General features: G+C 40.8%; 1 protein-coding gene across 1 annotated transcript; it reads right to left on the bottom strand.

Moving 5' to 3' along the window:
- Positions 1 to 194: 194 nt before the first annotated feature.
- On the bottom strand, positions 195 to 13,342 carry smu1a (SMU1 DNA replication regulator and spliceosomal factor a). Its single transcript, XM_085366815.1, has 12 exons — positions 13,244 to 13,342; positions 7,327 to 7,537; positions 6,756 to 6,908; positions 6,438 to 6,548; positions 5,184 to 5,312; positions 4,934 to 5,053; positions 4,717 to 4,833; positions 4,345 to 4,472; positions 2,526 to 2,652; positions 2,265 to 2,432; positions 2,024 to 2,176; positions 195 to 1,688 (listed from the first exon to the last, which is right to left on the bottom strand). Exons 1-12 carry the CDS (start codon positions 13,267 to 13,269, stop codon positions 1,590 to 1,592), a joined length of 1,542 nt encoding a protein of 513 aa, XP_085222941.1. The 5' UTR covers positions 13,270 to 13,342; the 3' UTR covers positions 195 to 1,589.
- Positions 13,343 to 15,702: the final 2,360 nt, after the last annotated feature.

The following is a 15,702-nucleotide window of genomic DNA, read 5'->3' as shown; positions in this document are numbered from 1 at the left end:
AAGCTGAAAATAAATTGAGCCTTAGTCTGTGTGGAATTCTTTTTTGTTGAAAAAAGTAGGATACAAATAAGTAATTGTTCATTGGTGTAAGAAACCACCACATCCTTCTTACATGCTGCCATTACAGGAAATAATAAAAGGCTCCAGAATCTTTAGAATAAATGACACTTTAATAATTTTCTGAAATGCTCTTGACTTGGTAAAATAATCAAAACAATTCTGGTGACAACAATCAGAGTAGAGGTACATTATACTTTTCACATTTGCGCTTTTATTTTGAAGGATTTACAAACCTTCCTTACCTCGCTGACTGACTGGATGCTCCTCTCCTCTGCAGAGCTGCTGTACCAACAGCCATGCACCAGTTTATTCAGGGATTAAACGCAGAGGCAGAGAATTACCAAAACATCTTCCAGAAGTCGGGGAGGCAGGAAATTAAATGTAGACCGAACTGCCTTTAAAAACTTCAGATGTTTTGTGAAGCTTTTTTTTTTTCTCGCCTTTAAAATGTGGAAGATTTCTTGAATTACCGGTATGTCGCAATGATTCAAAAGCACTGGAAGGGATTATTTCTTTTGCACAGATGTCACATTTCACTGCTCTGGTTAAACAGTTTAATGGCACAGACAGACGGCGTTACACAGGACGTGTGCATCCAGACAGCAAATTCATATAAAAACAAACCAGAAGGAAAAAACAAAAAACACTTGACATATTACACCCCATTTCCAAATGATAACCAAATAGGTGGTATTTTATAGATCACTGAACAAAACTGTTTTCTGTCCAAGATCAGCAACGTTTGAGGAATTCAAAAATACTGGGTAACATTTTCTACATCTTATACTTTTTCTATTCTAAATGAGAGGAACCAACATGCAACCATGAACTATTTAACCAGATCTTACTGAAAAATGCAAACAAAAATATATTTACAAAAACAAACTTTTAAAATGAGTCGGCTCAAGTATCTGCACTCTCACTGTGGACCTCTCTCCTCCTGCTGAAGCACTCTTATATAAAAGTTGGAAATGCTTGCATGTTGAACAACAGAATCTTATTTATTGAACAGCCAGTGGAAAATGTGCAGAATTCTTTTCTTTAGGATTTCACTGAGTACAGTTCGAGAATTTGTGACAATCACGTTTCCTTCACATTTGTAATAATTTCTGTGGAAAACTGTTAATGAAAACAACAACAGTGGGTGGCCTACAAATTATTAAATACCATCGCTGTTCATCAAATTGCTTTCTAAGACACATGAAATGAAAACTTTATTTGTAAAAAATATGCAACAAACCTAAGAAGCTGAGTTAAATAAGACTCTGCTGTGCAAACACCCCAAACTGCCGTAGCTGTCAACATTCACATGTATATTTTTTTAATGATACAAAAACTTCTTAAAATCCTGCTCAGTCTTTGCATGTTAGTCACTACTGTGTTCCCATTAATTTAAACCTCTGAACCACCTGAATCTGAGAAGGATTTATTAGGGCTGCAGAAGGTTAAATAAATCAAAGTGGGCGGAGCCGTGTCCAGACTGAGGAGAGCATCAGTCTCTTCTCCTGAGGGTGTTTTTTTTTTTCTTTTTAAGGTTTCCAGAGCTTCAGCAGGCCATCCTCACTGTAGGTGGAGATGAGGTTCTGGTGGGGGTGGTGAGCGATGCCGATAACATCCTTCTCGTGGACCTGGAGATGGGAGATGTAAGATGTGATCAAGATACACCAAAAACATCAAGAGTGAAACAGAGTAGAGCTTCTTCCAGTCTGAAGTGATGGATTCACACAAAAATTATCCATTATTTTGCAAAATAATTTCAGCTACTGTGTGTAAAATGGAAACATCAGCAGTGACCAGTACAACACCTACATGTATATAGTTTTATATGGAAGACAAGGCAGTTACACATCCCCCCCTTCAACACTGACTTCAAAACTTCAGCGATAAGAACTTGGGGGAGGAACAGAGGACAGAATATGGTGTGGTATTTTTGGAAACTCTGATCCTGAGTGCCGTAACGTACCGTCAGTGTTCTCTCCAGCTTGCCGGTGACTGTGCTGAAGCAGTAGAGCACAAAGTCTTCACCCACGCAGTAGATCCACTCGCCGCGGGGCGACAGAGTGCAGCACACAAAGTCACCACCTTCCCTCTTACCGGAGCTGAAACTCCTCACGATCTGCACAAGAAAACAGCTTATTACCTAAAACTCCGGGTTTAGAAGAAAATCCCAAACAACTGTTAGTGATGTGGCGACATTAACTGACCTGTCCCTGCATGTTCATGATGACCACTGTGTTGGAGCGGTTGCACACGACAAAGTGCTCCGGGTTCTTGGGCAGCAGGATGACGTTATTGACTGTGATATCAGTGCCGGCTGACGTTCCCAGAGGCTTGAAGGTGCTGGTGCACTCAGTGGTCTTCACGTTCCAGACCTGAAGCACGTTGAAGATGAGTGGGAAAGCAAGAAGCATTATGAGAAAGAAGTGGATGAATGGGGTTATTTTTAAATCAGCCGCTTCTCTTACCTTTACTGTACCATCAGATGAAGCGCTGATGATGTGATGGCCGTCCGGAGTGAATGTGACCTCGTTGACAAACGAGGAGTGACCGCGGAACTCCTTTAGAGTTTTACCTGACTTAAGTCCATGGATTCTTATGAAAAACAACAACAAACAAATAGGGATGACGTCGACATAATAATTTAAGAAGGTTTACTGAAGAGCACAGTAGTTTTAATGAAGAATGAAAGAACAGTAGTCTATTCCGCCTTGTTAAATTCCTGTGATTCTGCTGACTTCGCACTATATTTACTGATGCTGATAAAATACAGACGCTAAGATTGGATGCCACTGTTTGTGTGTTGCTGGTAAACATCTGGGACATTAATAGAAACAAAAGTACCTATGCTATTGTTTTAAATCAACACTACATTAATGTTACAGAGGACCAGAACTATTTCTTGCCCAGATCCAACATTAATGTTATCATTTATTAGTCATAGCCGGCAGTGCTACCATAATCATAATGTACGTAATTACATGGCTAATGTTAACGTGTGTGCCAGTCAGGTAAACATTCTAACTGTCTTGGAGCTAGAGCAGGGCGATATGACCAAAAATATTTATCACGATATACATTTGAAAATTTGCGATAACGATATACAGTAACTGACAATATAATTGACACTAGACAAAATACTTTACAACTCCACAACTTTATTAGTGCAAAAACCCCCATCAATGTATTTTCACTTAAACAAGCAGCTGTTTTTTTATGTGCATTAAAGTTATATAAAAATGTAACAGCGCAAATTCCTTGCTGACAGTTTGCCAAAAGGCATTTCCAGTGGGATTTTTACAAACCAATTCTGGTTCATCTGTTTCATTTAACGATCCACTTTCGCTCTTTTCATTCTGCGTCGCCGCCATGTGCGTATGTAAACATAGGCACTGCGCATGCGCGTTTTACCCATATTCTATCGCGATATGTCATTTTCCTATCGTTGCCCAAAATGACACCGGTATTACCGTGAACGGTATGATATAGCCCAGCCCTACTTGGAGCTTTATTGAGCTCTTGAAATTCCTTGTTATTACTGGTTGGTTGTTTGTTGCTACTGTTCATGTGTTCAGCTGCTAGTCGGGGGAGGGGCTTTAGTAAATCATGTTCAGAGGAGCCACCACTGCTGATTTACTGACACAAAAATGCAGCTGTTTTTGTTTTTTAATGTAAGTGTATTTAATACTTCAAGACACAATTAGTATGGTCTTTTGTTGCCAATGGTAACAGTATTGTTAGCATCTAGGCACCAGCTGTTGTTAGATAAGAGAACTTCAAACAGTAGCAGCCACTCGTACACTCACACAGAGTGTACAGCAAAGAGAGAGCCTGAGTGGAGCTAAAAACTACGGTTCTTCTTAAACAACCAAAATCATCACGATAAAAAGCCAACTGAACTTTGGGAAAAAGTGATCTTTTCACCTGCTCCCATCCACCTCCTACATGCTTGAACACAACCAGACCACACTCATGATCCCATAGCCTGCTTTGAAGTTTGGTCATCATGGACATCAGCACTAAGATCATTCACTTTGTGACAATTAAACAACCTTGCACGTCCTTAGTATGAGCTTTAGATTTTGAGAAATAATAGTGGCAGCCATAACCACTGTATTATCTTTATTTCACACCACAGTCGCAGTGAGAAACTAGAAGTGAGTGCATGATTGAGTTTGGTAAACACATTGTGCATATGGGGGAAAACACCACTAGAAAAACACCACCCTAATGGCTGCACAGCCTCCTCTGCTGCTGGTAAGGACAAACAGTCAGATAGTAGTTTACCTGATGGTCTGATCAAAGGAGGCACTGAGGAGCTGGCTGCTGTCCTTGCAGAAGCTGACACATGTTACTCCTTTGCTGTGGGCACGCTCGAACCTCCTCAAACACTGACCGCTCTGGATCTTCCAAACCTACACAGACACATACAGTTTGTTCTCGTGTTTTAGTAAAACAGAAAACACACGAGTGAAAGAAACTGAGGTTTTCAGTTTTCTGAGAGCTTTCATGTGTAATAATTAAAATGTCTTCTTGGTTTTTATAATTTTATACCAATAGATGTGGTTATATAGCTAGAAATGGGCTGCAAGTGCAGAATTGGTGAATGAAACACAGAAGGACAATGACAGAAACTGAAGTACAGCTGGTCCTCTATACCTTAACCTTCCCATCCTGGGCTCCAGTGGCCAACATCTCTGTGTCCCGACTGAAGCCCATACACAACACAGCGTCATCCATCATCATGAAGTTATCCTGAGCCTGGTATTTCAGATCCTGCAAACACAAAAGATATATAATAATTAAAAATAACTGGCATAAACAGAGTGACATTTAAGCAGAAACTAAATCTGCCTTTCTTTTCCTTTCAACCCACCTTCCTGATTTTGCCAGTTGTGAAGTTCCAGACTTCGATGAAACCGTCCACAGAGCCAGTGACCAGATACTGACCATCAGGGGAGAATCGGGAACACTCCACGTGAGATTTCTGTCCAAACTGCACAGGGAGGAAAAACAAGTCACGTCAGAACAAGTTTAAGTCATGAACTTGAAGAAATGGCAGTAAGGCCTGGTCACAGTGAAGAAGCTGACTAATACAAATTGCCATTTTGGGATAGTGTGGGTACCTTGATGTGTCTGCTGAGCTGCGTGGGAAAGCGTTCCTCTTCTACATCTTTAACGGCAGCTTTACCTCTGAACAAGTCAATGGTCATACCAGGAGGCAGGAGACCCTGATGCTGCTGCCACTTCAGAGCCTACAGAAGGAAAAAGATGACGGGGGACGACATAAGCATTTGCATTTTATCTGAACTGAGGAACAAATTTTATTTATATAGCACCAAATCACAACAAGGTGCTTTATCCGGTTGTTAAGTCTGACGTCACTAGCCGTGTCTGGGTCTAAACTCCGCTGCAGGTCCATATATCAAACGATCACTATGGCATTACTGAGAGTTGAAAAACTGTCTAAAGTCTTTCATCTTTAATAAAATGATCAGCGTTCTGCTCTACCAGGTGTAACAATTGAGTTTAACATCCAGGCATCCATGAAAACGGAATTTATGACATTTAACGGAGTTAGAAGTTAGCAGGAAGTTAGCTCGCTAGCTTCTATCTAAATACAATATATCATGTCCTGACTGCGGGGTTTTGGAAACAAATTCAAACGTACAGCTCTGTTATCACTTCCAGCATAAATGAAGACAGAAAACTAAACAGCAGTGACGTTTGTAGGGTTACTGAAGTTGGGCTAGCTGGTATATAATGATGTGCTATGTGACCGCTAGCGACACAGCTATGTTAGCATAATATGAACAAGCTAACTTTTTTTCCACTCGATAAAAGTTAACGTGAGTGTTCTCGGTGGTCAGGAACAAATGTAATCGCATGGCAGGATGCTGTAAAAGGACCAAACTTCAGCCAGGAGAATAACTGAGATAATGCAGCCACAATACGAGGTTAGTCATTCATATACTGCTGCATGGGCTGGGCTGTAGTTACATCCTAAGGTTTTAAAAACTGAGCTTAAATAAATGATTAGTGGTAATAAAAGCCGAGGGAGGTCAACAGTGATCACTGACTGTTTTAGGAGCTTTTTGAGATCAAATATAAGAAAATACATAACATTAAACATGTTAACAACACAAAAGCCATATTAAACGCAGACTACTTTAGACCCGGAAGTAGGATTCATCGCGTCATCACTGAACAACCGAATAGTGTGTAGTTAAGACAATACAATAACAAGGAGTCGATATTATGCATGCAGAATTATAATCAAGGACAACTCTGCTTGTACATTCCTATTTTTTTTTGTAAAATTAAGAGGCAAATGAGTTTCACAAACTAGTACAACACCTGCAAATTTGCAGGTCACATACCTGTCCCAGCAGAGCCATGAGACGAGAGGGAGGCACCACGCTGACCTCTCCTGCCAGCGCCTGAGCGATGGCCGCCCGACGCTTCTCCTTACTGCTGCCATCTGGGTAGGCCTGGATAGAATTTCAACAATGCGTAAGAAAGAAACATGCACATCTATTAAAAACGTACAGCACATTTTAATCTGATGTTCTTTCTGATTTAAAACCTTATTTTTCCAGATTTAAAAAGCCGAGGGAAAAAAACGAGGGAAAAAAAATAATAAACTCAGGAAAAAATGGAAAAAATAAATAAGAGTCACTTTAAGCAATTTATCTCACCTCTCTGGGATCAAAGTAGGAGCGAGCCAGCAGGTTCTCCAAGTGGATGTATCTCTCTGGCTGGGTCTGTTTCAGCATGATCATGGGGTCAGTCTGTCTGAGCAGTGAACGAGCTGCACCCAGCTCTCTCAGTTCAATCAGCTCTAACACGACCTGGTGAGGGAATCAACACAAAGGCCCAATTTAAACAAACAAAAAGATCTACTATGCTTACACTGGGAGATTTGCTATGATACAAATGCTTAGAAAAGAAAACATCTGGATTAAGATAGTATTACAAGAAACACCTGAAAAAAACCCTTTCTGACCAGAAACCATTAGAAATAAAGCTGGAGGACTTAGCCAAGCTTTGGACACCATCCAAAATGGTGTGAAAGCCCAGTTCAATGTACTATCATCATCATCATCATCATCAACATCTATCTATAACTCTCTAAATCTAATATTCACACTTTACTGTCAACACTTCTCATTGTATACAAACAAGCCCTCACCCCCCGTATAATCCCAGATGATGATAAGATGCCAGCGTCTTCTGGACCTGTCAATCAAAACTTTATCCAGACCATACCTGTTCGTAAAGGTCTATCAAGGTCTTGTCTGGCAGCTTGAGGGACTGGATGGCTTGTAGAACAGTATCCCAGTGGCCGCTGTTGATGTCTGCCACGAAGCTCTCTATACTGTCCACTGTGTTCAGAGACACTGTCGTCTCCTCCTGCAGAGTGGCTAGTGTCCGGTGCAGATTGTTCTCTTTTAAGTACTGCATAATCAGACGGACCACACTGTGAAAATAGACAAACAACGTGAGACAGAAGACGGCTCAGCTCAGGTAAAACAAGCTCAGGATTTGGTGGTCAGAAACGTTCCTGATGATACCCTACACTTTGAGGTATAGTGAGTTCAAATTCAGAATTTTCATGTCACAAGGTGGCACTCTTTTTACCTGGTTAGGTTCTCATACCAAACATATACTAGGGGTGGGGGAAAAAAAATCGATACTGTGTAGTATCGTGATATTTTGTTTGCTAATAATGTATCGACACAGGGACAGCAGAAATCGATATTTTGTTACAAAAAAAGTTTTTGTGGACTGGAACATGCTCTGACTTCAGAGCATGTTGATCCTTTTTCTCAGCAAGAATCCTGACACTGTCCAAATGTGTTTAACTTTTTTTTGGCAGCAATAAACATGACAGTTTACTTATTTTAATTTAAGACATGTTTTATTTTAATTAAGTTTAAAACTTTTTTATTTAATGTAAAATTATATTTTGTTTTAATTTACTTTCAAATTCTTCAGTTGCTGAAGGGGCTGCATAGTTTTCATAAATTGCATAGTTCAGAATAGCTATAATTGTACCAGATGGTTGCATTCAGTTAAGTTGGACTAGACCGTAATACAAACCGTTCAGTTTGTCAACAATAAAACTGACTGAAATGAGAGAAATACTGAGTGTGAGACTTTGATATTAGATAAAATGAATATTGATAACGTTTACCTTTATGTACAGAATCTGAATATCGCAAAATATTTTAAAAAATTGCAATAATATCGTATTGTGCGTTAAGTATTGTGATAATATCGTATCGTGGGATGTATGGTGATTCCCACCTCTAACATATACCATTATCTGCATTTTAGATTCACTAAGTCTTCAGTACGCTCTAAGAGTGAAATAGATTCTCTGGTGTTGGAATAAGTGTTTGTGCCTTACTAACACCACGGTGCATTAATGTGGCACATAATCACTGGGACTGAAATACATTTAGACTTTGATGCAGAAAATAAATGCTTTTATGCTTGACTCTTATCTGCTGCAATGTCTGATTATACTGACACAAATGCAGCCAATCTAAGAAGATAGATAAGAAAAACATGAGTAGGCTATTTATTGGCTATTCATCATGGAGAAGATTAAATCTGTTGAAATAATTCACTTTAATCTGGGAACAAACTAAAGTGATTTCTCTTTCATTAGTGTAGGGAAATGCCAGTACTGCATGCACTGAAAGTCCAGCACACATTTTAGAATTGAGTGAACTAATAACTTCTAAACTCAAACTATGTTCTAGATCATCATCACCATCAGCACCACCAAGGGCGTGCCAGGGGGGCAAAATCTGCTGTCCTCCCCAGAGGCCCCTTTAGCAAGACTGCCCTATGTTGGTAATACATTTTAATAAACTTTGATGGCTGGATAAAACTGTTTTGAATAAATGTGTTGCCAAGAGATTATTTTGTTTTGCACCAGTAAATAGTTGATTGTGAAACACATGGAAATATCTGTGTGGTGTTTAAAATGTCAAAAGTCTTATTTATTTATAGGTATTTGATCCATATCAGGTTGCAGAAAACCTAGTTCATCTCAGGGCCAACATAGAGACAGGCAAACAGTTCACACTCATACATGATCTAATACTCATTTGTCTTTCCTCAACAAGTTTTCTCTTAAAGTGAACTCCATTCTGGGAGAGGAATCTTAAGCTGCTCCTGCTCAGCTCTGCTGAGAAACATTAAAGAGTTGGGACGTTCCAGTTAGTCAATCAATCAATTAAAACAGGTTATTATGGAATTCAAAGTCATGTAATTCTTTTCTTTCTCAACATATTTTTCAAGTGTATATATATATATATATATATATATATATATATATATATATATATATAAAAACACCCAGCACGTCCCTGCGGGCGGTTTATCCTTCAAGCTCGGGTCCTCTACCAGAGGCCTGGGAGCTTGAGGGTCCTGCGCAGTATCTTAGCTGTTCCCAGGACTGCGCTCTTCTGGACAGAGATCTCCGATGTTGTTCCCGGGATCTGCTGGAGCCACTCGCCTAGCTTGGGAGTCACCGCACCTAGTGCTCCGATTACCACGGGGACCGCCGTTACCTTCACCCTCCACATCCTCTCGAGCTCTTCTCTGAGCCCTTGGTATTTCTCCAGCTTCTCGTGTTCCTTCTTCCTGATATTGCTGTCATTCGGAACCGCTACATCGATCACTACGGCCATCTTCTTCTGTTTGTCTACCACCACTATGTCCGGTTGGTTAGCCACCACCATTTTGTCCGTCTGTATCTGGAAGTCCCACAGGATCTTAGCTCGGTCATTCTCCACCACCCTTGGGGGCATCTCCCATTTTGACCTCGGGACTTCCAGGTTATACTCGGCACAGATGTTCCTGTACACTATGCCGGCCACTTGGTTACAGCGTTCCATGTATGCCTTGCCTGCTAGCATCTTGCACCCTGCTGTTATGTGCTGGATTGTCTCTGGGGCATCTTTACACAGTCTGCACCTGGGGTCTTGCCTGGTGTGATAGACCCCAGCCTCTATGGATCTTGTGCTCAGAGCTTGTTCTTGTGCTGCCATGATTAGTGCCTCTGTGCTGTCTTTCAGTCCAGCTTTGTCCAGCCACTGGTAGGATTTCTGGATATCAGCCACCTCCTCTATCTGCCGGTGGTACATACCGTGCAGGGGCCTGTCCTTCCATGATGGTTCCTCGTCTCCCTCCTCTTTCTTGGGTTTCTGCTGCCTGAGGTATTCACTGAGCACTCGGTCAGTTGGGGCCATCTTCCCAATGTATTCTTGGATGTTCGTTGTCTCATCCTGGACTGTGGTGCTGACACTCACCAGTCCCCGGCCCCCTTCCTTCCGCTTAGAGTACAGCCTCAGGGTGCTGGACTTGGGGTGAAACCCTCCATGCATGGTAAGGAGCTTTCTTGTCTTTATGTCAGTGGCTTCTATCTCCTCCTTTGGCCAGCCTATTACCCCAGCAGGGTACCTGATCACGGGCAGGGTGTACGTGTTGATGGCCTGGATATATATATATATATACACCCAGCACGCCCCTGCGGGCGGTTTATCCTTCAAGCTCGGGTCCTCTACCAGAGGCCTGGGAGCTTGAGGGTCCTGCGCAGTATCTTAGCTGTTCCCAGGACTGCGCTCTTCTGGACAGAGATCTCCGATGTTGTTCCCGGGATCTGCTGGAGCCACTCGCCTAGCTTGGGAGTCACCGCACCTAGTGCTCCGATTACCACGGGGGACCACCGTTACCTTCACCCTCATATATATATATATATATATATATATATATATATATATATATATATATATATATATATATGACAACAACATAATAAAACTGGAAATTCTGTTTTTGGTGTGCCACCCCTATATGGTATTTGTATAGCGCTTTACTCAGTCCCTAAGGACCCCAAAGCGCTTTACACTACATTAGGGCTGCCACAAACGATTATTTTGATAGTCGACTAGTCACCGATTATTTATGCGATTAGTCGACTAATCAGATCATCATCCACTGGACGTAAAACTACAGCTTATTGCACCAGCAGCATCTGCTCTTATATAACTATCATTAGCTTACAGCTTTAAGCTTTTAAGGTGCTAACTAAAAATAAAGACAAGATGATAGTTTATTCAATTTTAATGAAATTTGCAGATTGTTTCGGTAAAGTTTAATAAACTCCTTGCTATCTAAAATATAACAGGACACCGGAGTATATTCTCCAGCATCTCACACTTCTGATAATCAGCTGTCTGCTTGACGTTTATTCAGCTGTGTAAAAACTATAACTTTAATCTCAGCCAAACCGATTTACTCAGGAACAAATAAAATACTAAAAAAAGCCAAACAATAACATTTTTAATTTATCTAAGTGACTCATATATATTTAACCTGAGTCGCGAAAGACGGCGGTGGGTTTGAAAACAATTTGCCGGGAGTCCGGTGTTCTCACGGCGCTAGTGACCTAGCCCCCGGCTAGCTATCGAGCTAGTGGGTAACAGACGTCTCCGAAAACGTCGGAGCGCTTTTGAAAATATGTGGTGTCCTGATAAACTGAGCAGATATTTGAGGTTTACACAGCTACATTCTCGCCTGAAAATATGTTAAACGTTTATTTTGTGACCCGGAAAGAATAATAAGAGTAATATTAAAACTAACTAGCTACCGCCATTGTTGGAAACTAGGCTGGGCCGCGCTATGAATTCTGGGACACAGCTGCTTCTTCTTCTTCGGGGTTTAACGGCAGCTGGAATCCTTGTACATGCTGTGCTGCCATCTTCTGTTTCAGTCCGTTATTACACTCTTAAATCCTGCTATTATTCCTGCGTCTTTTGCGATCTTACAAAGCTTCAAACGACACGTCGACTATTAAATCAGTCGTCGACGATTTTGATAGTCGACGTAATCGTGACTAGTCGACAAATCGTGGCAGCCCTACACTACATTCAGTCATTCACCCATTCACACACACATTCACACACTGGCAATGGCAAGCTACATTGACCAGAACTCATTTGGCTCAGAGGGTAGGGCAGCTGCCGTGAGACCCGGTGGCAGAGGTTCGAATCCTACCTGTGACAGTTGCTACACATGTTCCCTGCTTGCATGCGCTCTGCAAGCTACATTGTAGCCACAGCTGCCCTGGGGCGCACTGACAGAGGCGAGGCTGCCGGACACTGGCGCCACCGGGCCCTCTGACCACCACCAGTAGGCAAACATGGGGTTAGTATCTTGCCCGAGGATATTTGGCATGCAGCCAGGAGGCAGCCCTGGATCGAACCACCGACCTTCTGATTAGTGGCTGACCTGCTCTGCCACCTGAGCTACAGCCACCCCACCTATATTATTATTGCCCTCAAATGGCCACCCCTATGAAAAAAAATCCTGAGGCATCCCTGTATGTTAAACTTGCTTTGGAGCAAATCCTTCAGTCGTGATCAATAACTTTCCCTATTTTTTTTATTGTTACTGTGTTTGCCATCAATTTTCATTTTAAGGAGTAAGAATCTGCAGACAGATGTGTGGTCATTTCTAAACACTATGCTTACTACTAATGTTTTCACTAGTATTTTTTCTTGCAAAAAGCCTCAGTTTAGATAATTCAATTATGGATTCCTGCGAGATTTTGAATATTAGCAAATTATGAGCACCGTTTTGAATCTAGTGTGAATCTAGTTTTGAATAGACCGCGAGTTTCTGACAAAAAGTGGAGTTACTGACACTAAATGAAGCAGACTTAATATGTCAAGCAATCTGGCTACTTTAGTGAGTTGTCCAGGTTGGGTTTGTTTGAATCAGTAACATTTCCAGCTCATGTCAGAATCTACGGCGACTGGGAAGCGCACATCTTAAGCTAATGCTAATTTACTCACCTCTTTCAGTTTTGTGCAGTACACAGAAGCGATTAAAATATAAATGATCAATAAACAAATATTTCATATCACATAGGTACTCTTTCAACTGGCACTAACTCCACTTTCCAGTCATACACTACATACACTTCAGCGTATGGCTGGAAGTTAGCTCGTTAGCTTAGCACAAAAACGCTAACTACCGCTACTGCAGTTTACTGCAGGATGAAGGAGGCCTCACTGCCCAAAAATGTGATCAAATATGGAGCTTTTAAAACCCAGTTTACTTTAATAATAACACTCCTTTAACAATAGTTAAGCGGAGTACTTACTCTGCAGATTCCACCTCCAGAGACATGATTATTTATGTGAAAACAGCCTCCAAGATGCACTCCTGAGTCCACAGCAGAAACAAACGCCAGGAACACACGGCTACGGCACCGGAAGAAACAGGATCAGGAGGCGTTTTTTTTTTCTCCAAAATAAAAGATTCATTTGACGCTCAAAAAACATGGAGTTATTTTTTGCTGCCGTTTTTGTTTTTGGATGACAAAAATGTTCACGTTTCGACGTCTTCATAATATTCAAACTCTTAAAACAAAAACAAATAAAGATACCAAATAACTGCACTAGTTCGCATTACTGTATTACAAAAAAAACCTGTTCTATGTCAACTGACCACCTGTTTCCTGGCAGGCCACCTCATATTATACCATACACAAACAAACAAACAAACAAACAAACAAACAAACAAACAAACAAAAATGCTTAATTTTAGCTCTCCGCTGTTATTAGTTTGGTCAGAAAAAGGTAAGAAGTATTTTTGCGATGAAGCTGAAGTTCAACATACATTTCTGAGAGCTTGAGTTTGGTTAAAAAATTGACAACAAGGCCTGAACTACCATATTTGAAGGTTTATCGAAATAATAATTTCAAAGATGGGTGTTGAAATTTGTAACACAGATGATAAGTATAAAAAATACTGCTCAAGCTTAAAATGCCCCTAACCTCATCACAAAACTCTAGAGTGTTTTATTTATTTCATTAATAACATTACAAAACTAAAATTGGAAAGTTTTAAGAACTTTTCCATCTGCCAGGATTTTTTTTTTCAGGGAAATCACATATGGTAAATGGCCTGCATTTGTATAGCGCTTTTCTAGTCCCTAAGGACCCCAAAGCGCTTCACACTACATTCAGTCATCCACCCATTCACACACACATTCACACATATGGTCAGGCTGGGAACTTGGTCAACTGATATGTTATAGAACGACCCAGATAAAATAAAAACAGGTATCTAATCCAGTGTTGTTCAGTGCACTTAAAACTTCCTTAGTTTGAAATTTTCACAATTATTTTTCTTTAAAACTGGTAAAGTTATTAAATTAGTCTTTTATTTCGTCTCATTTAAGGCACCTGTAATTTTTTTCAATGTTCCCTCCAAATATCCATGTTACTTTGGTTGAGTAGAACATAATTCAAATTCACCCACTGATTCATGATTCCGCTGCAATATTCACATTTGTTGTAGATGTTCTAATTCTGAGATCAGTTATTTTTAAACTACAGGAAAGCCATAAATCCTTGGGGTAGCCCCAAAGGACAGCAGAATTATTTTTCTGCTAGAAAAGATCAAATAAATTAAGATGGCTATTTAATTAATTAAGGTTGTTTGAGTGTGGATTTCCTCTTGCGTCCTTACATGGCATCAAAGCACCATTCCCAGCATTAAGGGATCTTTTCCTCATAAGCGTGTAGCGTGTGCACAGCCAATTCCCCTTTTTTGCTGATCAACAGGGGGTGCTATTTGCACAGTAATGGCATCGAGGCCCTCTTGACTTCCCTCTCTCTGCCCATGAAGGTCTTTCAAGGTTATAATGATAATAGTGCACAGTGCAGCAGCACTTCAGACTGCAGGCCTGGGTTTGATTGTTTTGGCCAATCATGACATAATCCCACTGTGAGCCCCATCCACATGGCAAATGAAATTGGCATTGAGAACACGGCAGATCCTGGTCGGTTTCATTTGCCTTTGCAGATGGAGAAATATATTGGGAAACGATGAGGGGAAGCAGACGTGATGGGGAGGGGAGGAGTGGTGTTTCCACACAATACCATAAGACCTCAGTCATCCCAAATATATTACCATAAAAGCACAAGAAAGATGTCAATTCAATTTTGCCATCTTCTGGCAGGACAAAGCACAGGCTGCTGTTTGGAGACTGCTTGCCGATGAGATAGACGCCACCATACTGGAAGAGTGACAGCAGCACAAAAGGCTGTAATGCAATCACTCCGTCTTCTCTGGTAAAAACAAAAGAAATTTCGTTTCTATTTATGCGAGGTGCCATTCTTGGTGTGAAAAATTGTTACCTCTTTCCAACATAATTAGAACGCATTACCACCACAAAGAAACATAACCTGTCTTTTGTGCTGTCGGGGAGGAAAAACTGAGTGAAAAAACATGTTTTTACCTGATCTGTAACTGAGTTTTGAAAGAATGTCACTGCTGGTGTAACTACACTTATCTTCTTCTTCTTTTTTTGTCATGCCAAAAAGGAACACAAGGACACAACAACCAAATGGTGACATTCATTCAAATAGCATTTATCTACCGTTCACAGCCACTACAAACAGTTCTACATATCTAGGAAAATCTTCACAAATCTTCACTGTCTATTGTTCTCATGGAAACCATTGCTGAGTCCATTCTTTAGTGCAGATATAAGTGAGAATAGGTAAACTCGAGAGGCAACAACAAGACAACTCTCAAAAAAGGAAGCAGACT

The sequence above is a fragment of the Diplotaxodon limnothrissa genome, linkage group LG2, assembly GCF_057381915.1.
Source record: "Diplotaxodon limnothrissa isolate DT_005_m linkage group LG2, D_limnothrissa_male_GT1.1, whole genome shotgun sequence".
NCBI classification, from domain to species: domain Eukaryota; kingdom Metazoa; phylum Chordata; class Actinopteri; order Cichliformes; family Cichlidae; genus Diplotaxodon; species Diplotaxodon limnothrissa.
The sequence above is the reverse complement of the archived record's forward strand: the minus strand, read 5'-3'. Positions and strand labels throughout refer to the sequence as shown.